General features: G+C 37.8%; 1 protein-coding gene across 1 annotated transcript; it reads left to right on the plus strand.

The window, feature by feature from the left end:
• Window positions 1-680: 680 nt before the first annotated feature.
• On the plus strand, window positions 681-16652 carry LOC140827596 (E3 ubiquitin-protein ligase UPL2-like). The gene is made up of 17 exons (XM_073190324.1): window positions 681-889; window positions 1035-1156; window positions 2828-2923; window positions 3008-3214; window positions 3382-9934; window positions 10092-11140; window positions 11242-11529; window positions 11601-11802; window positions 12454-12731; window positions 12818-13092; window positions 13609-14704; window positions 14782-14928; window positions 15019-15099; window positions 15182-15407; window positions 15556-15695; window positions 16015-16121; window positions 16292-16652. Exons 2-17 carry the CDS (start codon window positions 1061-1063, stop codon window positions 16392-16394), a joined length of 10944 nt encoding a protein of 3647 aa, XP_073046425.1. The 5' UTR covers window positions 681-889; window positions 1035-1060; the 3' UTR covers window positions 16395-16652.
• Window positions 16653-24903: the final 8251 nt, after the last annotated feature.

Here is a 24903-nt window from a genome sequence, read left to right on the forward strand (position 1 = left end):
TATTTTTATTATTATGATATTAGAAAGAGTTCATGATATCAAACATAAAAAATCTTTAAATTTTATCGTCTTGATATTATATTTTTATTATTATGATATTAGAAAGAGTTCATGATATCAAACATAAAAAATCTTTAAATTTTATCGTCTTGCTATTCAAACGTCTTAATAATTTTTTTTTTTAAAAAAATAAGATTTTACACTTTTATATGATTGTAAAACAATTAATATATATGTAAGAGTTCCTAAACAAGCACATATGAAAATTGAAAAAATAAAGAACACAAGGATGATTTTGAATTTCAAGTCCAATGTCGGAAAAATGAAATTAAGACAATTTTTTTTGTGATTTAAGATCTTATAAATATTTTTTGAGGAAAAGGGAAATAAGGAGGAAAAATTCCATAATTAGAGGCAAAATCGTAAAAGCGTGGTTTCCAAGTAAGGTCTCTCTCTACCATGACCATGACCTTCGAAGTATGTCTTTTGCATATGATTTTACGAATCTTTATAGATTAAACATGTCAAATTTACCGATATACATAATAAAAAATAATATTTTTAATACAAAAATAATATTTTTTTATATATATTTATACGACCCACGAGACAGTCATTCGCAATTTTTTTGCTAGCCCGGTCGCCTACTATGCTGTATTTTGTGTGTATATATAACAAGCGAACCCTCTACTCTTCCAGGGTTACATACATTACTCCATTTCTTCGGCAAACTTGACGAACAAAGACACGAACGGAAACCCTTTTTGTTCTTCCCTACTGTTTTCAGTCTCTCTTGTATCTCCCTATTTTTCCCTATATACTCGAAAGTGTTTTGTACAGTGAAACCCTTTTGATGTGCAAGTCATCCGCCGGTACCGACCCTTTGATGGTAATTCCGCCCTTTTTTTCTGTGTGAGATATGATTGATTAATGATGGGTTTATGGAGTTTTTTATTTTGACTTTTTACGGTTTCGATTGATTAGGTTTTACACTTTTTTTTTGGTTTTACACGTGTGTTCGTTTAATTTTGCAGTGAATTGAGCATCAGGGGATTATCAAATGGCGAATATAATATCTAGTTTGCCTTCAAGGCTTCGTCAGCTTCTCTCTAGTGAAGGAACGATCGGTCCCTCCGTTAAACTTGACGCGGAGACTGTATGCTCGTCTTACATTTTATTTTATTGATTGTCTTGTATTTATCTGTTGACCGATGGAGTCGGGGTCTAAATACGTTAATCTCTGATGGGTCTGCTGATTATGGTTTATTTGATATCTGGGAAGGATTTTTTTGGGTGAATAACTGCGCAAGAAAGTCTTTAGTGGTGAAGCAGTTAGTTTTCCAATTGCTTTATCAAATTTATTAGGTGATTATGGACGAGGCTTAAGGTCTTGGTTACACTTAGCAGTTTTGGGTGTCTTGCAATTGTGTTACTGAGGTTGAGAGACGGGGAAGGATATACTTGTGCTAGATTGAGAAAATTTATGGATTAATTTTTTTTTTCTTTTCATGAAAGTGTTGATCTTTGGGTTTATTACATTAATTGGAAAGTACATCTTCCCCTGTCAATGGTAGGATCCATTTTTCCAGGTTTAAATTTCAAGTTTCAGTTTGTTTTGATTTTCCCAACGAGGGTAAAAAATTGTAATTGTGTCTTTCCCTTTATATAACTTTTAATTTAATGGAATATTAGTACATACGTCGACTAAAATCAAATTGGAATTGTTAATTGAAGTTTTACCAACTGTAGGAGGTGCATACGGTACTGTGGTTCACTTATGTACGGAACTATATATGTATATGTAATGTGAATGTTTTATCAAGGATGGGGAGAAAGGATGTTCTGGAGGAGGGAGAGAATAGGAGGAGATGAGAATATGGTTGGTGGTCCTGCATTCACCTTAATTTCTGAGATTAATCCTTTGAAAATGTTGGGAGATATTTTTGGAAAACCTGTGATAGAAACAAGTCTAGAAATTCTGCGGAACATGAATTCATAACCGTACAAAACACTGCCTTATTAAGCATAGAATTAATCCAATGATGCTCTCGATTTATATGCTAGTTATACGATCTTTTATTTAATAGAATTATGGTTTTAAATCCATTTAACTATTGATGGGACTGACCTCTGAAAGGGAGTTCAATATCTTAATTTGGGTTGATGAAAGAAGAAGCTGAGTCGTAGAACTCTCAAGGACTCTTAAGTTCAAAGATTACTTCTCTAACTCAAAAGAATTGTCATATACATCCTTGGAGATTCATGTAAACTGAGTCGAGTTGGATTATAGAACAGATAACAAAGTATTAGGTATTCTGGAAAGTGGATAATGATTCTAAACGGAAATTGAAATGAAGTGTTTTATCTGTATATTTAACCCCTGTTCAATTTGAGCATATTTCTGTTTCTTTTTCATCACATGGATTTTGAACTTTTGATATTATTGAAGTTGATTGGTTCATTTTCCGAGAAGGGATTATGTATATTTTGTTATATCGTCGTTTGTATGTAGAAATTTCTTTTAATGAGTGGTGATTCTTTGAGATTCTCACCTTAAATGCCTAAATGTTGCAACATTTATTTCATTTGTTCCTGTATAATCCTCCTTTTATATGTGAAATTATCGTTTGTTTTCACCTTGAAATTGATGAAAGCTTTTTATATTTCACTAGAGCTATTATTGTAATTTGTACTCTTCACTTAGCAAAGCAATTGACTTGCCAAGTGATCATTGTGTACCAGGTGGACCTTGATGTTAGCAGCCATACCTTTCATGCTCTCCACTTTTTTCTTAAACAGTGACTTTTGACTGTATGTTGTTTTACAGCCTCCAAGAATAAAGATTTTCATCGACAAGGTAATTCAATGTCCATTACAGGATATTGCGATTCCTTTGTCAGGATTTCGCTGGGAGTACGGCAAGGTGTTGGAACTTTCTAGTTTTTATCATATGTTCTCATCTTCATGCTTGTGTTTGTGTTGATTTCTGACTTTTTTTTTGTCTCAGGGTAATTTTCACCATTGGAGACCACTTTTCTTGCATTTCGACACATATTTGAAGACATATGTAGCAAGTAGAAATGAACTCCTTTTATCTGGTGACATCTTGAATGATGCCAACCCATTCCCAAAACAAGCAGTGTTACAAATTCTGAGAGTGATGCAAGTGATCCTAGAGCATTGTCATAACAAGAGTTCTTTTAGTGGTTTAGAGGTAAACCTGTAGGGATCAAGGATTACTACATCTTTGCTAGACTATTTACACTTAATGCATGAATTTCTGCATTCCTGTTATATTTAAATGTATTTATATCAACTTTAAATTTGGCACCTGTATAGTCAAGCCTATGTTTCTGAAATCTTTTTTTTCTCTGGTTTCAGCATTTCAAGCTTTTACTTGCTTCAGTAGATCCTGAAATTCTTATAGCAGCTCTGGAGACTCTTTCTGCGCTTGTCAAAATAACTCCATCAAAACTTCACGTCAGTGGAAAGCTGGTTGGATGTGGGTCTGTTAACGGTTGTCTCCTGTCCCTTGCACAGGGTTGGGGTAGCAAGGAAGAAGGCTTGGGATTGTATTCATGTGTCACATTACATGAAAAGACTCAGGAGGATGGATTGTGCCTGTTTCCATCAGAGGTACAGAATGATTGTGATAAAGTGCAGTGTCGAATTGGATCGACTCTCTATTTTGAATTGCACGGCTCTACTTCTTCGAGCACCGTGGAAACCAGTGATGGCACGAGTTCTTCTGGTATGAGTGTGATCAACCTCCCTGATCTTCAACTTCGTAAAGAAGATGACTTGTCGCTGATGAAGTTTTGTATCGAGCAGTATAATGTATCTTCAGAGCTCAGATTTTCGTTATTGACCAGAATCAGATATGCTCGAGCATTCCATTCTCTCAAAATATGCAGACTGTACAGCAAGATTTGCCTTCTTGCTTTTATTGTGCTTGTCCAGTCAAATGATTCTCATGACGAACTTGTTTCATTTTTTGCCAATGAGCCAGAATACACAAACGAACTAATTAGAATTGTGAGGTCTGAAGAAAATATTTCTGGAACCATAAGAACACTTGCAATGACTGCCTTGGGAGCACAGTTAGCTTCATATTCAGCATCACATGAACGGGCTCGAATACTTAGTGGGTCAAGTATCAGTTTTGCAGGTGCTAATCGCATGATACTCCTCAATGTATTGCAAAGAGCGACTGTGTCGTTAAATAAGTCGAGTGATTTGTCATCTGTTGCCTTTGTTGAAGCACTTCTACAATTTTACTTACTGCATGTAATATCGTCTTCAAGTACTGGGAGTGTTGTTAGGGGATCTGGGATGGTGCCAACCTTTTTACCCCTTCTGGAAGATGCAGATCCCACACATTTGCATCTTGTATCTTTAGCTGTGAAAACACTGCAGAAGCTCATGGACTACAGCAATACAGCTGTAACCCTATTTAGAGATTTGGGTGGAGTAGAGCTTTTGGTTCATAGGTTACAGATTGAAGTACATAGAGTGATTGACTTGGCTGGGACAAAGGATAACACAATGGTCATCGGTGAATGTTCTAAACACAGCAGTGACCAGTTGTATGCACAGAAGAGGCTTATCAGGGCGTTATTAAAGGCACTTGGTTCTGCTACTTATGCCACTGCAAATTCTGCAAGATTACAGAATTCCAACGATGTTTCTTTGACTCCAACTTTGTCAATGATTTTTAGTAACAAGGAAAATTTTGGAGGTGAAATATACTCTTCAGCAGTGACTCTTGTGAGTGAAATGATTCATAAAGATCCCACGTGTTTTAATGTTTTATATGACTTGGGTCTTCCTAATGCATTTCTATCATCCGTTGTTGCGGGGGTGTTACCTTCCTCAAAAGCCATCACATGTATTCCCAATGGTCTGGGCGCCATTTGCCTTAACGCTAAAGGCCTAGAGGCTGTGAAAGAAACCTCAGCTTTACGCTTTCTATTTCACATATTTACTGACAGAAAGTATGTGATGGCTGTGAATGAAGGCATTGTTCCTTTGGCAAATTCTGTGGAAGAGTTATTTCGGCATGTATCTTTGTTGAGAGGTAGTGGTGTTGACTTAATTATTGAAATAATTAATAAGATTGCGTCAGTTGGGGACACAAAGTGCAGTGGGACATCAGGTAAAACTGATGGAAGTGATGCAATGGAGATGGATTCTACGGAACCCGAGGACAAGGAAAACTTGGGTGCTTGTTCTCTGGTTGGTGCAGCTGATTGCTTGGTTGAAGGCATTAGTGACAAGCAGTGTATACAGCTGTCTACCTTTCACGTAATGGTACTAGTTCACAGGACAATGGAAAATTCTGAAACTTGTAGGTTGTTTGTGGAGAAATTTGGCATTGAAGCTTTACTTAAACTTGTTTTACGCCCAAGTATTACTCAATCATCAGAAGGCATGTCCATTGCTCTGCATAGCACCATGGTATTTAAATGTTTCACTCAACATCATTCTACTCCTCTGGCTCGTGCTTTCTGTGCTTCTCTTCATGATCATTTGAAAAATACTTTGAGTGGGTTTAGTGTTGTTTCTGGATCATTTCTGCTGGACCCTAGTGCCAATCCTGACAGTGTTGTATTTTCTTCCCTCTCCATTGTTGAATTCCTCTTATTTCTTGCTGCCTCGAAGGATAGTCGATGGGTTACTGCATTGCTGACAGAATTTGGCACTGGAAATAAAGAGGTCTTGGAAGACATAGGCTGTGTTCATCGTGAAGTTCTGTGGCAAATTGCAATGCTTGAAGATACCAAAGTTCAGGCAGAGGAGGATTTTACTGGTAGAATTGATGCTTCTCGGCAGCCAGAATTGGGCTTGAATGATACTGATGACCCCAGGTTAAACTCTTTCAGGCAGCTAATTGATCCCTTACTTAGAAGGCGGACGCCAGGATGGAGCTTTGAATCCCAGTTTTTTGACCTCATAAACTTGTATCGTGATCTCACTCGTTCTGGTCTTCAGCATCGACAGATTGTGGATGCCCCTTCAAATCTACAAGTTGAAGATCGTCAGGGACCACATCAGCCTGGTTCTTCTGGGGGGGATGAAGTCAGTGCTAAAAAGGATGATGACAATCAGAGGTCGTACTATCTTTCCTGCCGTGATATGATAAGGTCATTGTCCATTCACATTACCCATTTGTTTCAAGAGTTGGGAAAGGCGATGCTGCTTCCATCTCGACGACGAGATGATGTGCTAAATGTGTCTCCTCCTTCAAAATCAGTGGCTTCCACTTTTGCTTCTATAGCTTTGGATCACATGAATTTTGTGGGTCATATTAACTCCTCAGGATCAGATGCTTCTGTTTCAACTAAATGTCGCTACTTCGGCAAGGTTATTGATTTCATTGATGACATTCTTTTGGATAAACCCGATTCTTGTAATCCTGTTATATTGAATTGCTTATATGGACGTGGAGTTATTCAATCAGTCTTGACAACATTTGAGGCTACCAGTCAATTGCCTTTTGCCATCAATAGAGCTCCCGCCTCTCCTATGGAGACTGATGATGCGAGGCAAAATGAAATAGAAGATGATCACTTATGGGTCTATGGACCCTCAGCTAGCTACGTTAAACTTATGGACCACTTGGTGACTTCTTCTTTTGTTTTATCTTCATTCACAAAGCATTTATTGACACAGCCTCTTGTGAGTGGGGATATTCCATTTCCCCGGGATGCAGAAACATTTGTCAAAACTATGCAGTCCATGGTACTGAAGACTGTACTTCCTGTCTGGACCCACCCACAGTTTCCTGAATGCAGTTATGAGTTCATTTCAAGGGTAGTTAACATTTTTAGGCACATTTTCTCTGGTGTGGAAATGAGAAGTGCCAGTAATACTATGGACCGTGTTGCTGGTCCTCCCCCAAATGAAACGACTATCTCAATGATAGCAGATATGGGGTTTTCTAGATCTCGAGCAGAAGAGGCTCTGAGGCAGGTTGGTTCAAATAGTGTGGAGCTTGCGATGGAATGGTTGTTCTCACATCCTGAGGAAACCCAAGAAGATGATGAGCTTGCTCGAGCACTTGCAATGTCCCTTGGAAACTCTGGGACAGACATGAAAGATGATGCCACAAATGAAAGCATTCAAACTATTGAAGAGGAAATGGTGCAACTTCCTCCTACTGATGAGCTATTGTCAACATGCAGGACACTTCTGCAAGTGAAAGGCTCTTTAGCTTTTCCTGTTCGGGATCTTCTTGTGATGATTTGCGCACGAAATGAAGGCAAGGATCGACCTGGAGTTATTTCATTTATCATTGAACAAGTCAAGCTTTGTGGTGACATAATTGACTCTGGGAACCAAAACATGCTTTCTGCTTTTTTTCATGTTCTTGCTTTAATTCTTAATGAAGATACTACAGCACGAGAATTAGCATCAAAGAGTGGTTTTGTTAAAGTTACTTTGCAACTTCTTTTACTCTGGAGTTCTAATTTGCACGACCAAGAAAAAGCTCAAGTTCCAAAATGGGTGACATCTGCTTTTGTGGCCATTGATCGTCTTGCTCAAGTGGATGCAAAGTTAAATGCTGATATAGTGGAACTCCTGAAGAAGAATGATGTGATTGATCAAACATCTATTACCATTGACGAGGACAAGCAGCAAAAAATGGCTTCGAGGACAATGTCAAAGTATTTGGATATACAGGAGGCAAAAAGACTTGTTGAAATGGCTTGTGTTTGCATAAGAAAGCAACTACCCTCTGAAACAATGCATGCTATTTTGCAGCTATGTTCTACGCTCACTAGAACTCATTCTGTTGCAGTTAGTTTTCTGGATGCTGGAGGTTTGCATTTGCTTCTTTCCTTGCCGGCAAGTAGCTTGTTTGTTGGTTTTGATGGTCTCATGGCTGTTATAGTACGTCATATACTTGAAGATTCTCAAACCCTCCAGCAAGCTATGGAGTCTGAGATACGACATAGTGTTGCAACTCTTTCTAACAGGCAGTCTAGTGGAAGGCTTACTGTCCGGAATTTTCTATCAAACTTAAGTTCAGTGGTTCAAAGGGATCCTGTAATTTTCATGCAAGCCGCCAAATCTGTGTGCCAAGTAGAGATGATGGGTGATAGGCCATATATTATCTTGATAAAAGATCGTGACAAAGATAAAGGCAAAGACAGAGAAAAGGAGAGAGAGAAAACAGAGGAAAAGGAGAAACAAGTTAATGATGGTAAGGTAGGTGCTGGTAACAGATTTTCAGTGGCTCCTGGTGGACATGGGAAGCATCTTGATGCAAATTCTAAAAACTCCAAGATTCACAGGAAATCTCCTCAGAGTTTTGTAAATGTGATTGATCTTCTACTCGATTCAGTCATTGCTTTCATACCTCCTCCTTTAGAAGATGAGTCCATTACCAAGACTGGCTCATCATCAACTGATATGGAAATTGATGCATATGAAAGCAAGGGTAAAGGAAAAACTGTTGCCTCTGTTTTTATGGAGAATGAATCCAGCAGTCAACAATCTGCGTTGTCCATGGCGAAGGTTGTACTTATATTGAAGCTCCTGACTGAAATACTTTTAATGTATGCTTCATCTATACATATATTGGTTCGAAAAGATGCTGAACTTTGTAGTTTCAAAGGAATTTCTCAAAGAGGTGCTACTGTCTGCTTTACCGGTGGTATTTTTTACCATGTTCTGCACACGTTTCTTCCATATTCTAAGAATCTGAGAAAAGAGAGGAAAACGGAGGTGGACTGGCGGCATAAACTGGCAAGCAAAGCCAACCAGTTTCTGGTGGCCTCATGTGTTCGCTCAGCTGAGGCCAGGAAAAGAATCTTCATTGAGATTCACAATGTCTTTAATGATTTTTTGGATTCTGGTAATGGTTTTAGAGAACCAAGAGTGGACAATCAGGTTCTCATTGACCTGCTCAATGATGTTCTTGCTGCTCGTACACCGACAGGCTCATACATCTCTGCTGAAGCTTCTGTTACTTTCATAGACGTTGGTCTTGTTCAGTCTCTCACTCGAACTCTTCGTGTTTTAGACCTGGATCATGCTGATTCTCCTAAGATCGTGACGGGAATAGTGAAAGTTTTGGAGTCAGTGACAAAGGAACATGTTCATGCATTTGAGTCTAACAGTGGGAGGGCAGATCATTTAAAAACAGCTGACCACGGTCAGCCCATGGAAGATAATGGCGGTAGCACATCACAGCCAACAGATACTGCAGCCCGTGCTAATGAAAATTTAGTACCAAATGACCGGAATGATGCCTTTATAACTGTACAGAATTATGTTGGTTCTGAGACTGTCACTGATGATATGGAACATGACCAGGATATTGATGGGGGCTTCGTTGCTGCTGAAGATGACTACATGCAGGAAAATAATGAGGATGCAAGGAATCTTGAAAATGGACTTGATACTCTAGGAATAAGATTTGAAATTAGGTCTGGTGTACAAGGGAATCTTGATGGAGACGACGAAGAAGAAGATGATCACGATATGTCAGGTGATGAAGGGGATGAAGTTGATGAAGATGAAGATGCTGATGGTGAGGGGCACAATGATCTTGAAGAAGATGATGCACATCACTTGCCACATCCTGATACAGATCAAGATGACAACGAAATCGATGAAGATGATTTTGATGAAGAGGTGATGGATGAAGATGAAGATGAAGAGGATGATGAGGACGGTGTCATCGTACGACTTGGTGAGGGAATGAATGGTGTGAATGTGTTTGATCATATTGAGGTATTTGGTCAAGATAGCATCTCTAATGAAGCTTTCCGCGTCATGCCTGTGGAACTTTTTGGCTCTAGACGCCAGGGGCGTACTACATCCATTTATAATCTTTTAGGGAGGAGTGGTGACAGTATTGCCCCTTTGCAGCATCCACTTCTAGTGGAACCATCTTCCACGCGTGCAGGTCTTCCTAGAATATCAGGTGCATACTTTTGGACAATCCCTTCTTCATGCAGTGGATCTGTTCTAATTTTTATTTCAATCTGACCTTGTAAAGGTGGAGTCCAGTCTTTTCAGTAGCAAAATTGTATACGTCTGAATTTTTTATCATGTGATTTTCTGTTTACCTTATATTTCAGAGAATGACCGCGATGCTCATTCTGCTAGAAACTCGGAGGGTTCCTCGTCGCGTTTGGATTCATTTTTCCGTTCACTCCGAAATGGACGCCAAGGACATCGATTCAACTTGTGGGCCAATGAAGGCCAGCTAAGTAGTGGGGCAGATGCATCAATGATTCCCCAAGGTCTGGAAGATTTACTTATTTCCGGCTTGAAGCGGCCATCATCTGAGAAATCGTCCAACAAAACTACATTGCCCGAATCCCAGAATAAAAGTGAAATCAGCCAGTCTCCTGAATTTGCCGAGGTGGGTGCTGAAAACTTGGCTGAAAATCATGATACTGTTGACGGGAGTTCTGCACCTCCACCTTCGTCAGCAACATTGGACACCTCTAGAAATTCTACTGCTATTGCTATCGAGGCTACTCGGGAAACAGAAACTTTGAACAGAACTCCTGAGGTTCAGTATGATCACACTGATGTAGTTCGTGATGTTGAAGCTGTGAGTCAAGAAAGCAGCGAAAGTGGAGCAACTTTAGGGGAAAGCTTACGGAGTCTGGATGTTGAAATTGGAAGCGCTGATGGCCATGATGATGGTGGAGATAGACAAGGTGGTTCTGATAGTCGAACAAGGAGAACAAATGTATCATTTGGTAATAATACATCTCTAGGTGGCAGAGATGCACCCCTCCTCAGTGTTACTGAAGTTTCAGAAGATGTTATCCAAGAAGCAGATCAAGATGGACAACCTGAGGAAGAACAACATAATCAGGATGCTGATTCTGGACCAATTGATCCTGCATTTCTCGATGCACTTCCAGAGGAGTTGCGAGCTGAGGTTCTTTCTGCTCAACAGGGTCAAGCTCCACAGCCTCAAAATCCAGAGCCGCAAAATAATGAAGATATCGACCCAGAATTTCTTGCAGCTCTTCCCCCTGACATACGTGAAGAAGTTCTGGCACAACAAAGGGCACAAAGGCTGCAACAGGCCCAAGAATTGGAAGGTCAACCTGTTGAAATGGACACTGTCTCAATAATTGCGACTTTTCCATCAGACATTAGAGAAGAGGTATCTCCTAAGCCGTTTGCTTATCTCTCTCTCTTATATTTTTCTTGTTAAATGATTTTTTTCTCCTGTCATGTTGGATCGTTTTTCTTCTCTTCTTATAGGTTCTTCTAACATCATCTGACGCTATTCTTTCAAATTTGACACCGGCTCTTGTTGCTGAAGCCAACATGTTGCGCGAAAGGTTTGCGCGTAGATATAATCAAACTCTGTTTGGTATTTATCCTAGAAACCGCAGGGGTGAATCTTCTAGGCCAGGGGAGAGCTTGGACAGGGTTGGTGGAATTCTTTCTCGTCGATCGTTGGGTATTAAACCAGTTGAGGCAGATGGTGCTCCATTAATTGATAGTGAGGGTTTGAAAGCGTTAATTCGATTGCTCCGTGTAGTTCAGGTATTCTTGTGCTGTTCTTACTTAGGATCATCTCTATGATATGTATGTATTAACTGATCTACGTTTTGCAGCCACTATATAAAAGTGAACTGAGACTTCTCTTGAACCTCTGTGCTCATGCTGAAACCAGAATTGATTTGGTGAAAATTTTGATGGAATTGTTGATGTTGGATAAAAGGAATTCTTCCTCTACTTTGAATGTTATGGAACCCCCTTATAGGCTGTATGCTTGCCCCAGTCATGTGATGTATTCACGTCCTCAATGTGCTGATGGTACACACTTTTCTATTTTTATCAAATGTGTGCGATTGAATTTTGTGAACTTCTCATTTGAAGCAAAGTCGATTAAATTGGAGCTGAAGGTCATTGTCGTATAAAATAATTATAAAATACTTATTTAGTTGAGGTTGGCACATTCATTTGCACGTGCATCGAGGTACTAAATTACGGGTCTATAATTTTTTTTGTTCTAGCAGCGTAAAAAATTATGTTTGATTCCATAAAGACCTTTTGTAAACGAAACTAGTGTAATTATCAGATGGTCTGCACTACAGCTTTAGCCTATCTTGCTGCCTATCAGAACCTATCCATAGTTGATATTCTTGGTGTATATTGCAGTGATTGGTCTGAGACCGTAGACTGTGCCAAGCATCTTATGTAGGTTTAAAATAAAAAGAATTCTTTTAACTGTCTCTAGTCCTAGTTGTTTTAATTAATTTTGAAGTTTGTCATTTCTCTCTTATTAGTCAATGTTAGTTAGCAAAGTTCATATGACTTTTAGTACCTGCAATCCACCAACTATTGGTACTTAGTCATGCCAATTATATCAGTGAACCTCCAAAATAGCTCTTCAAACATTAACCTATCTTCATGCAACTCATCAAAACATTGATTTGATTGGGTCAATCACGACTGCTTCGACAGGTGTTCCACCTTTGGTGTCTCGGCGAGTTCTTGAGACTCTTACCTACATGGCTCGTAATCATCCTTCTGTTGCAAAGTTATTGCTTGAATTCCGATTACCACAAGTGTCCACCAAAGAGTTACCGAGCTCTGATGACAGACGAGGCAAATCTGTTGCACTTGTTGATGAGGAAATGTTAGGAAAGAATCAATATCTCGAAGGACAGGCACCTGTTACATTGCTTTTAAGTCTTTTGAATCAATCACTTTATTTAAGAAGTATAATCCATTTGGAACAGGTATTTGTTGTGAACCACTCTTGACTGTGGCAACTGCTGGCTGATTGATTCTTATAGTTATGTCTTTATGCTTTGATACCTTGCAGCTGCTAAATTTATTGGACGTTGTTATTGATAATGGTGAGAGGAAATCAAATTCATCTGAGGATCCATCCGTGTCTGCATCTGAACAGCCATCTGATGTCCAGACTTCTACGACAGATGCTGATATGAATGTCTCTGCTTCTACCTCAGGAGACGTTCATGTTTCCACGAAGGAATCTACATCTGGTGCTGATAGAGAACAAAATGCTTCAAGTGTTCTGAATACTTTACCTGAACCAGAACTTCAACTTCTATGCTCATTACTTGCACGTGAAGGGTATGCTGAAACCAATACTTACACTTTTGTTTGTTTTTTTAATAGCTGCTCTGAGTTGTCTCTTGATATAAGGTGTCAATAAACTTCTAGATGACTGGCGATACTCAGGTCTGTGTTTGAAAGTTTGGTCATGTGGGGTATTAGCTTATGTTTCTTAACTTTATTCAGATAGATGCTCACATTTCAACAAATCTGTCACCTCTATGTAAGTTGTCCTTCAAATCTGAAGAAAAGGTAATTGAAATTTTCGGGGGAGATCAATAGCTTTGGAAACGAACATTTAGCCGGATGAACATGAATATGTAGGATTGTCTGCAGTTGAGGTTTCATGGATCCCTTTTAGTTAGTTCTTTATCTGAAGTAAATTTTACCGATCACGCTACAATGATGAAATTTATTGGTTTCTTCTCTAGCTTGCCTCTCCAAGCTGTATTACTACTTTTATGATGGTGTGATTTTGGTATTGTTTATAAAACTAGTTCATGCAATTGGTAATTTCTTTCCCCTTTTCTTCAGTCTATCAGATAATGCATATACTCTCGTGGCAGAGGTGCTGAAAAAATTGGTAGCAATTGCCCCCATTCATTGTCATCTCTTCATAAATGAGCTTGCTGCTTCAGTTCAGAGCCTTACCAAGTCTGCAGCTGAAGAGTTGCTGACATTTGGGGATTTTGAGAAACCACTGCTTAGTGCTAATACTTCTCATGGGGCTCCAGTTCTCAGGGTTTTGCAAGCACTAAGCTCTCTGGTTGTTGTGCTTGTGAATAAGGATAAGAAACATCAGATTCTATCTGACAAGGAGCACACTGCTGCTCTTTCTCTTGTACATGATATTAATGTGGCTCTTGAGCCCTTGTGGAAGGAGCTGAGCAACTGTATAAGCAAAATAGAGAGCTATTCAGACATGGTACCTGATCCGTCACCTTCATCTGCTAAACCATCCAGTTTGGTGCCGTCACTTCCTGCTGGTTCCCAGAATGTCTTGCCATATATAGAATCTTTCTTTGTTATGTGTGAGAAATTGTATCCTGGTCAGACAGCCGCAGGCACTGATATTGGTCCTGAAGTTGAAGAGGCTATCACATCAGCCAGTCAACAGAAGACTTCAGGACCTGCTGTGAGATTCGATGAAAAGCATGTTGCATTTGTAAGATTCTCGGAGAAGCACAAAAAGCTTCTCAATGCCTTTATTCGACAAAATCCAGGATTGCTTGAAAAGTCTTTTTCACTGATGCTGAAGGTTCCTCGCTTCATTGATTTTGATAACAAACGATCTCACTTTAGATCAAAGATCAAGCATCAGCATGATCATCATCACAGTCCTCTGAGGATATCCGTAAGAAGAGCTTACATCCTTGAAGATTCGTACAATCAGCTGCGCATGAGGTCAGCACAAGATTTGAAAGGGAGGTTGACTGTTCATTTCCAAGGGGAGGAAGGAATCGATGCTGGTGGTCTTACCAGGGAATGGTATCAGTTACTTTCGAGGGTGATCTTTGACAAGGGAGCACTGCTATTTACAACGGTTGGAAATGAATCAACATTTCAGCCTAATCCCAACTCTGTTTACCAAACAGAGCATCTTTCGTATTTCAAATTTGTTGGCCGAGTCGTGAGTATCATTTATTATTTATTTTGTTGCCGAGCGCTGAGTTGTAGTCATACCTAAGGTATTGTCATGTTTTACAGGTGGGGAAGGCACTATTTGATGGGCAGCTGCTCGATGTTCACTTCACCCGGTCCTTTTACAAGCATATTCTTGGGGTTAAAGTGACTTACCACGATATTGAGGCTATTGATCCTGATTATTTCAAGAATTTAAAATGGATGCTGGAGGTTTGTCATGTTTAGAGACTCCTTTTGTTCTTGCATTACTGTTAAAAACGTATGAAACTAACTTCTGTTTTTTAACTCACTATTCTGCAGAATGATATAAGCGAGGTTTTGGACCTAACATTCAGCATAGATGCAGATGAAGAAAAGTTAATTCTTTATGAACGTGCTGAAGTATGTGGTTTTAGATTACATAAAGCAATATATTTATTTATTTATTTGGTCAAATTATACAAGCAGGACTTGTCTTTTGCAGGTGACTGACTATGAACTTAAACCTGGTGGTCGAAATACCAGAGTAACTGAGGAAAACAAGCACCAATATGTTGATTTGGTTGCCGAGCATCGGTTGACAACTGCAATTCGTCCTCAAATAAATGCTTTTATGGAGGGTTTCAACGAGTTAATATCTCGTGATTTGATATCGATTTTCAATGACAAGGAATTGGAACTCCTGATAAGTGGTCTGCCTGATATTGATTGTGAGTGTTGAACTCTTGGTCTTTATTATTACCCTTTTTGGAGAGTTCTTATATGGGCCGATGATTTTGGTCCTGTGTCATTTCCTATTTTGATTGTTGAAGTTAATAATACTACTCCCAATTCCAACAAAAAAATGCTGTATTTCAGTGGATGATTTGAGGGCGAATACAGAATATACTGGTTACACTGCTGCTTCCCCTGCAATTCAATGGTTCTGGGAGGTTGTTCAAGGATTCAGCAAGGAGGACAAGGCTCGCCTCCTGCAATTTGTGACCGGAACCTCAAAGGTGCGTCATTTTCTTCCTCATTTTACCGTCAATGCATGTGAAACAAGTTTCTTTTTAACTGTTCCTCAGATCTGAATTATATTGAATTTTGAATTGATGAGATTTGATGGCCGTTTTTTTTATAATTATTTTTAAAATCTGAATATGGATAGATGATGGAGTTTTCTTAGCTTGTGTTTTACCTAAATAAGCCATTATCCGAGTTTCCTGCACATCTGCAACTATTGTTCCTGCTGGATAAGTCTTTGTTTGGTTACAGATATTTATCTCTATCTGGGAAGTGTCTTAAAGTTGTTTTTATTTTGGCCTCACCTCTCAGGTGCCTTTAGAAGGATTTAGTGCGTTGCAAGGAATTTCAGGATCTCAGAAATTTCAAATTCACAAGGCTTACGGCACTCCAGATCACTTGCCTTCTGCTCACACATGGTAACTTTCTTGGTCAATTTTTTCATATTTTGTTGTGATCCTTAAACCGAATGGTTAATTCCTATCTCTTAATTGTTGTTATTTTTGTTGTGATAATCTAAGTTTTAAGATGTTGCCACTTATTATGGATTATGGAACCGATTATAAAGTTTTTGAATTTGATCATGCAGTTTCAATCAGCTTGATCTACCAGAATATCCATCGAAACGGCGTCTGGAGGACAGACTGCTTCTTGCTATCCATGAAGCCAATGAAGGGTTCGGATTTGGTTGAGTCTCTCACCTGACTATCTTTGAACGAAGCTGTTGTATAGATAGCGTCATCATGTTAAAAAAGAGATAATTTACAATAGAAATTCTTGATGCATCGTTTCATTTCTAGGTAGATTAAATGTGGTGGTTACATTGTATAGTGCATATTTTCTTCATGCCCATATTTTTTTGGAAGTGGTTTTCTTTAAGACTTGCCGGCATCCAAGTTTTGTTTTCGGAATCGAAATTTCTTAATTACATGCGTTCTAATGTTTTTGTTCCGAGGAATAGCTTTATTTGTATATGGTATTATTTTGATGCTTAAAAATCCCTGATCAATATTTTCTACTTTGAAAGATGGATCTAAAGCAATAACATGGACCAAAGCTGTAGGAATTTGATCAAATGAAACCAAAAGAAGATTCTGTTTCGAGAAAATATTTTTTAAAAAATAATTTACGATCGACCTCAGCTTGTCTATCAAAATATTTCAGAAAATAATTACAAGGTTCAAAATATCATAACGGAGTTTAACTGCATGTAAATTTAGGGAAATGGAAGATTATTAACTAAATGATTTTAATTGCATGAATTAATTATGATATGTATGATTATTTGTTTAAAATAGGGTTTATGCTAGAATGCATAAAACTGTTTTTTAAAAGTTTTTCAAGATACGATCGAGAAACGGAGACAACGATCATATAAAGAAAAATATTTTTTTAAATAATTTTTTTAATTATTTAAAATGTGGTGTATTTGAATGGAAATTTCGAATTTGGGATGTTTTGAAGTGTTTTTATACGTCGAGTCGTATTTTCTATCAGTGTGATTTTCGATTAAAATATGATCTTTTCAAGAATTTGGCTAGTATTTTTAAAATAATCCCTAAATAAAATATTTTAAATATTCACTAATAGCTTAATGTGCCTATTATACCATGTTATTAGATCTAAGCTTATAACACTTGTTTTAATTACTAAATAAAAGCCCCAAACCCTCACAGCTCCACACCTTCCTCACTCTAAAACACTAGGACTCTCCTAGCAGCCAAGAAGCACACAACACACGTAAAAGTTCAGAAGTTAGCCACGGTTTTTGAAGGGAAAACCAGCAAGGGTCCTCCGCCTTCGTTCCTCGCATCGCCAAGTTATTTTCGTTCGTAATAAACGCAAAGGCAAGACTTAATCCCTTTTTCTCATCCTTCACACCATATTATATGTTTGATAGATGTTTGCATTCAAAAACATGATAAACTTGAAGTATTTTCGTTTTTATGGATACACATGCATATAACTCATGATTTTGTAGTTCCAAACTTGTTTTAATGATGCACAAAGGGGCTGTCATTGTATGGTAACTTGGAGGAACGTTTTTCCAACGTGTTGAAGGTCCATAAAAGTCTAGACAAGGGCTGCACAAGTAGGGGAGATGACTCGAACGAAAATCGCATGCCTTGGTGTACTAGGTTTTCGGCTAGGGATTGTAGGGGCATGCGGCTCTTTGCTGCTGATAGGGCACGACCAGGGGGCACCAGGAGGTTGCATGAGGATCCTAGGGAGGCTGCATGTTGGCTGGATCGAGAGATAGGCACAAGCCACACCGAGGAAAGCCGCGCAAGGAGTCTTAGTGCACGAGGTTATCTTCTGTCTAGTAGCTTGTTGGGGGTTCAGTTAGAGTCCTAGGTCGATGGCTAGGGGCTGGACATGCTGGTTACGGCTGGAGAAAGTCATACAAGGATTCAAACCATCTAGAACTAGGACTCTTTGTGCAGAAAGTTTCAATAGGTATCCTAGGCGGTTTGAACGGTCTAACGGGCTTAGTTTGGGTTGAAAAATATTTGGTTATGTGTTATTAAGCTTTGCTCCAAGTTTGGTAAGTTTTGGTTAAGTTTCGAGTCCATACGAGTCAAAATAGTGATGTACGTCTAAGTTAAAAACGAGTTGAGGAATTTAACGAAAAGCTAAATTTTAAGCCTAATGAATAATTAAGGAAGTGTTATAAGGTAATAAGTTAAGTTTGGAATGATTTAGGACGTCATTTCAAGGTTTAAGGATAAATATGGAAATTTAGGGTTTTAGGATAAAACGGCCATTTTACACCTGAAAAATGTTAGATGTCCTAGCAGTGCCATGAATGCTGTAAAATATGTTGATATGTTTATTTCAAATGTGTTGCTAAAAGACATGATTCATGCTTGGTTTAAGAGAAAAATGATTTAATGCATTGAATTTTTATAAGTGATGAAAATATGAAAGTTGAAGGAGGTGAATTAATTGTGACAAATACGTTGATATATAAGGTCAATGCTAAGTTGACGGGTGAAGGGGTCGCTGATGTCCCCGCCGCCCGGTACCGTGGTAATACGAGATGGATCCATCGACCTTCAGTTAATACGAAGGTCACAATTGAGCATCTTAATTAAATAAAAAAATGAAACAAATACATATATGATGAAATGGAATATGATACGAAGAAAGGAAAAATGTTCAAGATTAATGAAAAGCTATTTTCCTAAAAGTATTTTCACTGTTGCATGTTGATGTATATGTATTATTTGTTATCATGATTAAGGTTTGCTGAATCAATAGACTCGCTAATTGTAATCGATGCAGGTGAGCATGATATTGATGCTAATAGAGGTCTTGATGGTTGATCTTGCTCGATTGAAGGTGCATACAACCTGAGGACCATCGTTAGTTTTCTGCAAAATAAAGATTTAAGTTTAGATTTATGACTACTAAAAGATTTTACGATTTATTTTTGAAATAATGTTAGTTTAGGTTGGTTGATGTTTTTGAATACTTTTTTTTTTGGATTTTCAATTAATAGTTGGTTAATTAATTTTTAAAATGGTGTCAAAAATGTTATATATTTGTATATGTATATATTCGGCCTAAAGTAGTATAGAGTGGGAAAAAAAAACTCTAGTATATTTTAAAGAAAAACGATTAGTGGACGTTTCAGTTGGTATCAGAGCAATGTTTCTGCAAAAGGTTGTGCCACCGCCAGTTCTGGAAAGTTCAGTCAACAAGCCTCAAGTCTGTAAGTTTAATTGCTTTACATGATTTTTATGATGATACTTGCATGTTTACATGTTTTATACATTTACGATACATTTTAAAAATCTTTTTGAAGTTATATGATATATATGCTTAGAGTTGCTCAAAAAAGGATTAGTATATGTCGCCTGATTAGAAACTTAGATTTAAATGCATGTTGGTTACATTTAGAATTTGAAAAACATTCAGATATAATGCCTTCTAGACGCGTACTTAGTACCGATAGACAAGATGAGACTAATGTGGATCGTCAAGGGAATGCACCCCCACCCGTAATGGGGATGCTGCTACTCGTGTTCTAGAGGGCATGTCACGTTTCTTTGAGCAGTAGGCTCAGCAGGCTCCGAGGCCTCAACATGAAAATTTGGTAATGGACTTGATTGGGATGATAAAAAAGAACCTAGAAAAAAATAGGTTGCATACTCTACTTTAGTTGGATTTAAGGGATGACATTGAGAATTACATAGGTGGGCATAAATATAAGCTTTAAGTGTGTAAAGGAATGAATTGGATCAAGATAAGAATTTTAGGGCTTAAAAATGAAGTGATCGAAATTACGGGGGCTGAAATGCAAAAACCGAGCGTTTAAGGGTTAAATCGCTCAATGCAGAGATTTTAAGGTCTAAACCAAAATTTTAAGAAGTTCAGGGACTGAAATTGAGATGATCGAAAATTCTAAGTTGAAATCTGGAATTTTCGAAAATTCAGGGGCTAAATTGCAAAGTTTGGAATGTTCAGGGGATGTTTGCGAATTCTAGATAAATAGAATTTAGGGACCAAGACATAAAATTCAAAAAGGATAGGGCTGAAATTGAGTGAATTCAAAATTATTTGGGGCTAGGATGCAATTTTCGAAAAAACTCAAGGACCTAAATGAAGAAATTTGAAATTCAAGGGTTTAAAGTGCAAATTTTCGAAAATTACTTGGGAAAAATGTTCAATTTCGAGAAAATTATGGGAAATAATGATAGGACTTTCTTAACCTTCAACGCGAATAGATTCATGTTAGGTGTAGCTTCCTACACATTTGCTGGATTCGGGAGCTATACACTCATTCATATCCGAGACATTTGTCAAGCGACTAAAGATTATCCTCAAGGATTGGACTTCAAAGTTTCTATACCTTCTAGTGATCAAATGGTCACCTCGAGCATTGTGAGAAATTTGAAGCTTCGTTTGCAAAAGATGTGGTTTGGGCAGCTCTTATTGTACTCCCAATGCCTAAATTCGACATCATACTTGGCATGAACTGGCTATCATTGAATGGAGTTTCGATATATTTTCGACAGAGGTCAATGTCTATTCGACCGCCCAGCGGGAAATATTTTATCTTTGAGGCAGCGAAGAACAAGCAAATGCCACACACCATCTCCTGCATATGTGCGAGGAAACTAATTAAGCGAGGCTGCCAAGCTTTTCTAGCATGTGTTAATTTAGCACATATTCATGTCAGTCAGAAGCTGGAGGATGCTGAGGTCGTTAGAGATTTTCCTAACGTCTTTCATGAGGACGTTTTTGTCATTCCACTGGACCAAGAGTTTGAATTTTCTATTGAGTTGATGTCGACATTGTGCCAATTTCTAAGACACCATATCTTCTAGCACCTTCCGAGATGAAAGAGCTAAAAGACCAAATTCAAGAATTGTTAGACAATTATTTTATTCACCCTATTTGTTCTCTGTGGGGCGCACTTGTACTATTTGTGAAGAAAAAGGATGAAATTATGCGACTCTACATTGATTATCGAGAGCTGAATAGAGTCACCATCAAGAATAAGTATCCATTGCCAAGAATCGAAGACTTATTTGATCAATTGCAAGGAGCATCGATTTTCTCAAAGATAGGTCCTCGTTTCGGAATACCATCAGTTGAAAGTGAAAGAGTCCGATGTTCATAAGACGGCTTTTAGGACTCGATATGGGCACTACGAGTTTATGTTCATGCCATTTGGGTTGACCAATATGCCAACGATCTTCATGGATCTCATGAATCGCGTATTTCAGTCGTGTCTGGATCAATTCATCATAGTCTTCATAGATGACATTCTGATTTACTCAAAGAGCCGAGAGCAGCATAGTCAGCACTTGAGAACGACACTACAAATATTGCAAGATAGAAAGTTATTCGCTAAGTTTAGCAAGTGTGAGTTTTGGCTTGAGAGAGTGGCATTCTTAGGCCACATCATTTCTAGAGATGGAGTTGAGGTTGATCTGAGCAAAGTCAAGGCAGTTAAAGAATTGCCAGTACCGAAGAGCGTAACCAAAATTCGTAGTTTCTTGGGACTTGTTGGCTACTACCGAAAGTTCATACAAGGATTCTTTTTATTGTGGTATCCTTGACCGCCTTGCAAAGAAGAATGCAAAATTTATATGGAGATCTAATTGCCAAGGAAGTTTTGACAAGTTGAAGCAAGCTTTTATTTCGGTGCCAGTATTATCGATTCCAACGTTATGCTCTTTTACGGACGCTTCAAAACTTGGGTTAGGCATGGTTCTGATGCAAAATGACCGAGTGATAGCATATGCATCTAGACTGTTGAAGGTACATGAGAAAAATTACCCCGTACATGATTTCGAGCTCGAAGCAGTAGTTTTTGCACTAAAGATTTGGAGATACTACTTATATGGGGAGAAGTGCAATATTTCAACCGACCATAAAAGTTTGAAGTACTTCTTCACCCAACAAGTGTTGAACATGATGCAACGAAAATGGCTAGAGTTGGTAAAGGACCACGACTATAACATTAGCTACTATCCGGGAAAAGTTAATGTAGTGGCAGACGCACGGAGTAGAAAGACAACATTTATTACTCAATTATCACTTCAGAGACCATTACAGTCCGAGATTCAGCAGTTTGAGCTTGTAGTATATGCTAGGAGCGAGGCCCCTAATCTTGCCACTATGATAGTACAGTCGACTTTGAGTTATAGAATCTGTGAGAGACAGTTTACTGATGAGAAATTGCAAAAGTGGAGGCTAAGAGATAAAGCTAAGGGTCGGAAGCTCTATTCCGAGGAGAATGACATAGTCCAATATCAAGACAGATTTTGGGTTCCTAGTGGCGATTCACTTCTCTCACAACTCCACGCCTCCCACACTCTAAAACACTAGTACTCTCCTAGTAGCCATGAAGCACACACCACACGTAAAATTTCAGAAGTTAGGCATGGTTATTGAAGGGAAACCAACAATGGTACATCTCCGCCGTTGTTCCTTGCATTGTGTAAGGCCCAAGATTATATCATTGTAATCCGAAATTTTATCATGATAATTCGAGATTATTTCATTGATGAATTGATGTGATCATGGAAGGACGAACTCCGAGGAATCCCCGAGGAAGACATGGGGTATGTGTGAGGCCAGAAGACCTCGTGCATATGCGTGGAGACAATGCGCGCATATGCGCGAGCAGCCAAACGCGGAGGCAAAAGACCTCATGCATATGCGAGGAGACGAGGCGTGCATATGCGCGAGAAGGTAGATTTCTAAGCTCCGAGACAGAGAGTCTCGCGCATATGCGCCAGTGTTGGACGCGTATATGTGCGAGAAGTGCTGAATAAAAATATGTGACCCATGTCTTGCCATGCAATTGAACATGTAAATCCTTCCATCCACTTTCATTCATTCAGATTTCAGTTAAGAAAAACCGAGAATGCTCCATGGAAATTCTCAAGCTTTTCATATCTTAGAAATTTGATTGTGCAAGATCCGGCCGTCCGATTTTCAATCCGAGTTTAGTTCCGTGCTTTTCTCGTCAAGAGCTTCAAAGGGATGTAAGTTTTATTACTTTCCTGCATTTTTGAAAAATTTGGTGTTGGAGAAATCATAAATTGATTGATATTATGTGTTCTTGAGATTATGATAAGCATATAATTAAAACCGGATCGAAGAACGGACAACGTATGCAATTGTTATCATTTTCCAGCCTATGTTGAATGGATTTATGCATATTTTGGGAGTTGTAGTTGTGTTTATTGATGGTTATGGTTTATGGATAATTGCCTCTTGATGTTTGAGTTGCCGGGTATCTCGAGATTGCGCCGTTATGCCGTCGAAATATAACTAGATTGAGTATTGATCAAATCAAGTTTTGCTTTGAGTTGTATATTGATGTTATGCCTCTCGAATATGTCATTCCAGATTTGGTATTGAAGGCTTCGAACTCGAGAATTCAACTTCGAAATCGATAGAAGTACGAGCAACGCAAGATTGAGATTGGTTGCGTCAAACCAGAAACCGAGAAAAGAAAGGTATAAATCAAGGTTAAACCGAGATAGATAACTCGAGTAAGATACGACTTGAGTTTCCAAAACCACATACTTAATTGTTATTGTTTTGATATATGCGAACTCCTTGAACTTATGTGTATATATCTATATTGTGTATATATCTATCTACATCTATATAAATATATTAATTTACATAAATGTCATTACCGTCATTTAATAATAATCATTAATACATGTTTTTTTTTTTTGTGAACTTCCACACTCCATTTTTAATTTTTTTTTGTTTTCCATTTATTAACTAATGAAATTTAAAATAAATTGAAGAGAAATGAATTTTAGTTTTTTCCAATCTATTAATTAATTAAATTTAAAATAAACTGAAGATGAATGAAATTAAGCCTTATTTTTTGTTGTAATGAAATTTGCACTCTATTTTTTAAATTTTACGATAGAACTGATACGATATATCTAATACGAAAGTCACAACTAACGAGTTGAATTCGATTAAAGAAAATGAACAAGTATATAATGTTATGATGTGATGTTTTGACACGTTATGCTATTTTACGATATGTTTACACTTATGCTAAGATTATGAAATGTATGTTGAGTACAATACTTTTCATTGTTGCATGTTATGTATATGTATTTGTTATTAAGTTACATGTGTTGAGTCTTTAGGCTCACTAGGCGTGATTGATGTATGTGAGCATATTTATCAGGAGATCGAAGGTGTCGAAGACTGTGTAGGTGAGGCTGGATGTGCACACGCTAACCCGAAGACCTTATTTTTTCCGCACGTTTTCATATATTAATTAGTGGAATCTAAACTAAATTGAAGGAAAATAAAATTTAGCATTCATTTTTTGTGATGAAATTTACAATCCATTTTTTTTATAAAAAAACTTATATCTATAATGAAATTCAATCTATTATTATTATAATAAATATTATTATTATAAATATATGAGTTTTAATTGAATTTACATCAATGTCCTTATCTTCATTAAATAGTATTTATTAATACATATCGCTTTGTTTGTTTTGTTTTCATCTATTAATTAATGGAATTGAAACTAAATTGAAGAAAAATAAAATTTAGCATCAGCTTTCATTCTTCAGTAATACATGTTTCTTTTTTGTTTTTTTTTCATATATTAATTAATAAAATTTAAAATAAATTGAAGAAAAATGAATTTTAGGCTTCATTTTTTTGTGATGAAGTTTGCACTCCATTTTT

Source organism: Primulina eburnea, chromosome 3, assembly GCF_022965805.1.
Source record: "Primulina eburnea isolate SZY01 chromosome 3, ASM2296580v1, whole genome shotgun sequence".
Taxonomy (NCBI): Eukaryota; Viridiplantae; Streptophyta; class Magnoliopsida; order Lamiales; family Gesneriaceae; genus Primulina; species Primulina eburnea.

Excerpts from the sequence above, each read along its gene's own strand:
- LOC140827596 (XM_073190324.1), top strand. The coding sequence starts at position 1,061 with ATGGCGAATATAATATCTAGTTTGCCTTCAAGGCTTCGTCAGCTTCTC. Across the intron at positions 3,215-3,381 it reads GTTCTTTTAGTGGTTTAGAG|CATTTCAAGCTTTTACTTGC; the intron begins GTAAACCTGTAG and ends CTCTGGTTTCAG. Across the intron at positions 15,696-16,014 it reads TTGTGACCGGAACCTCAAAG|GTGCCTTTAGAAGGATTTAG; the intron begins GTGCGTCATTTT and ends CTCACCTCTCAG.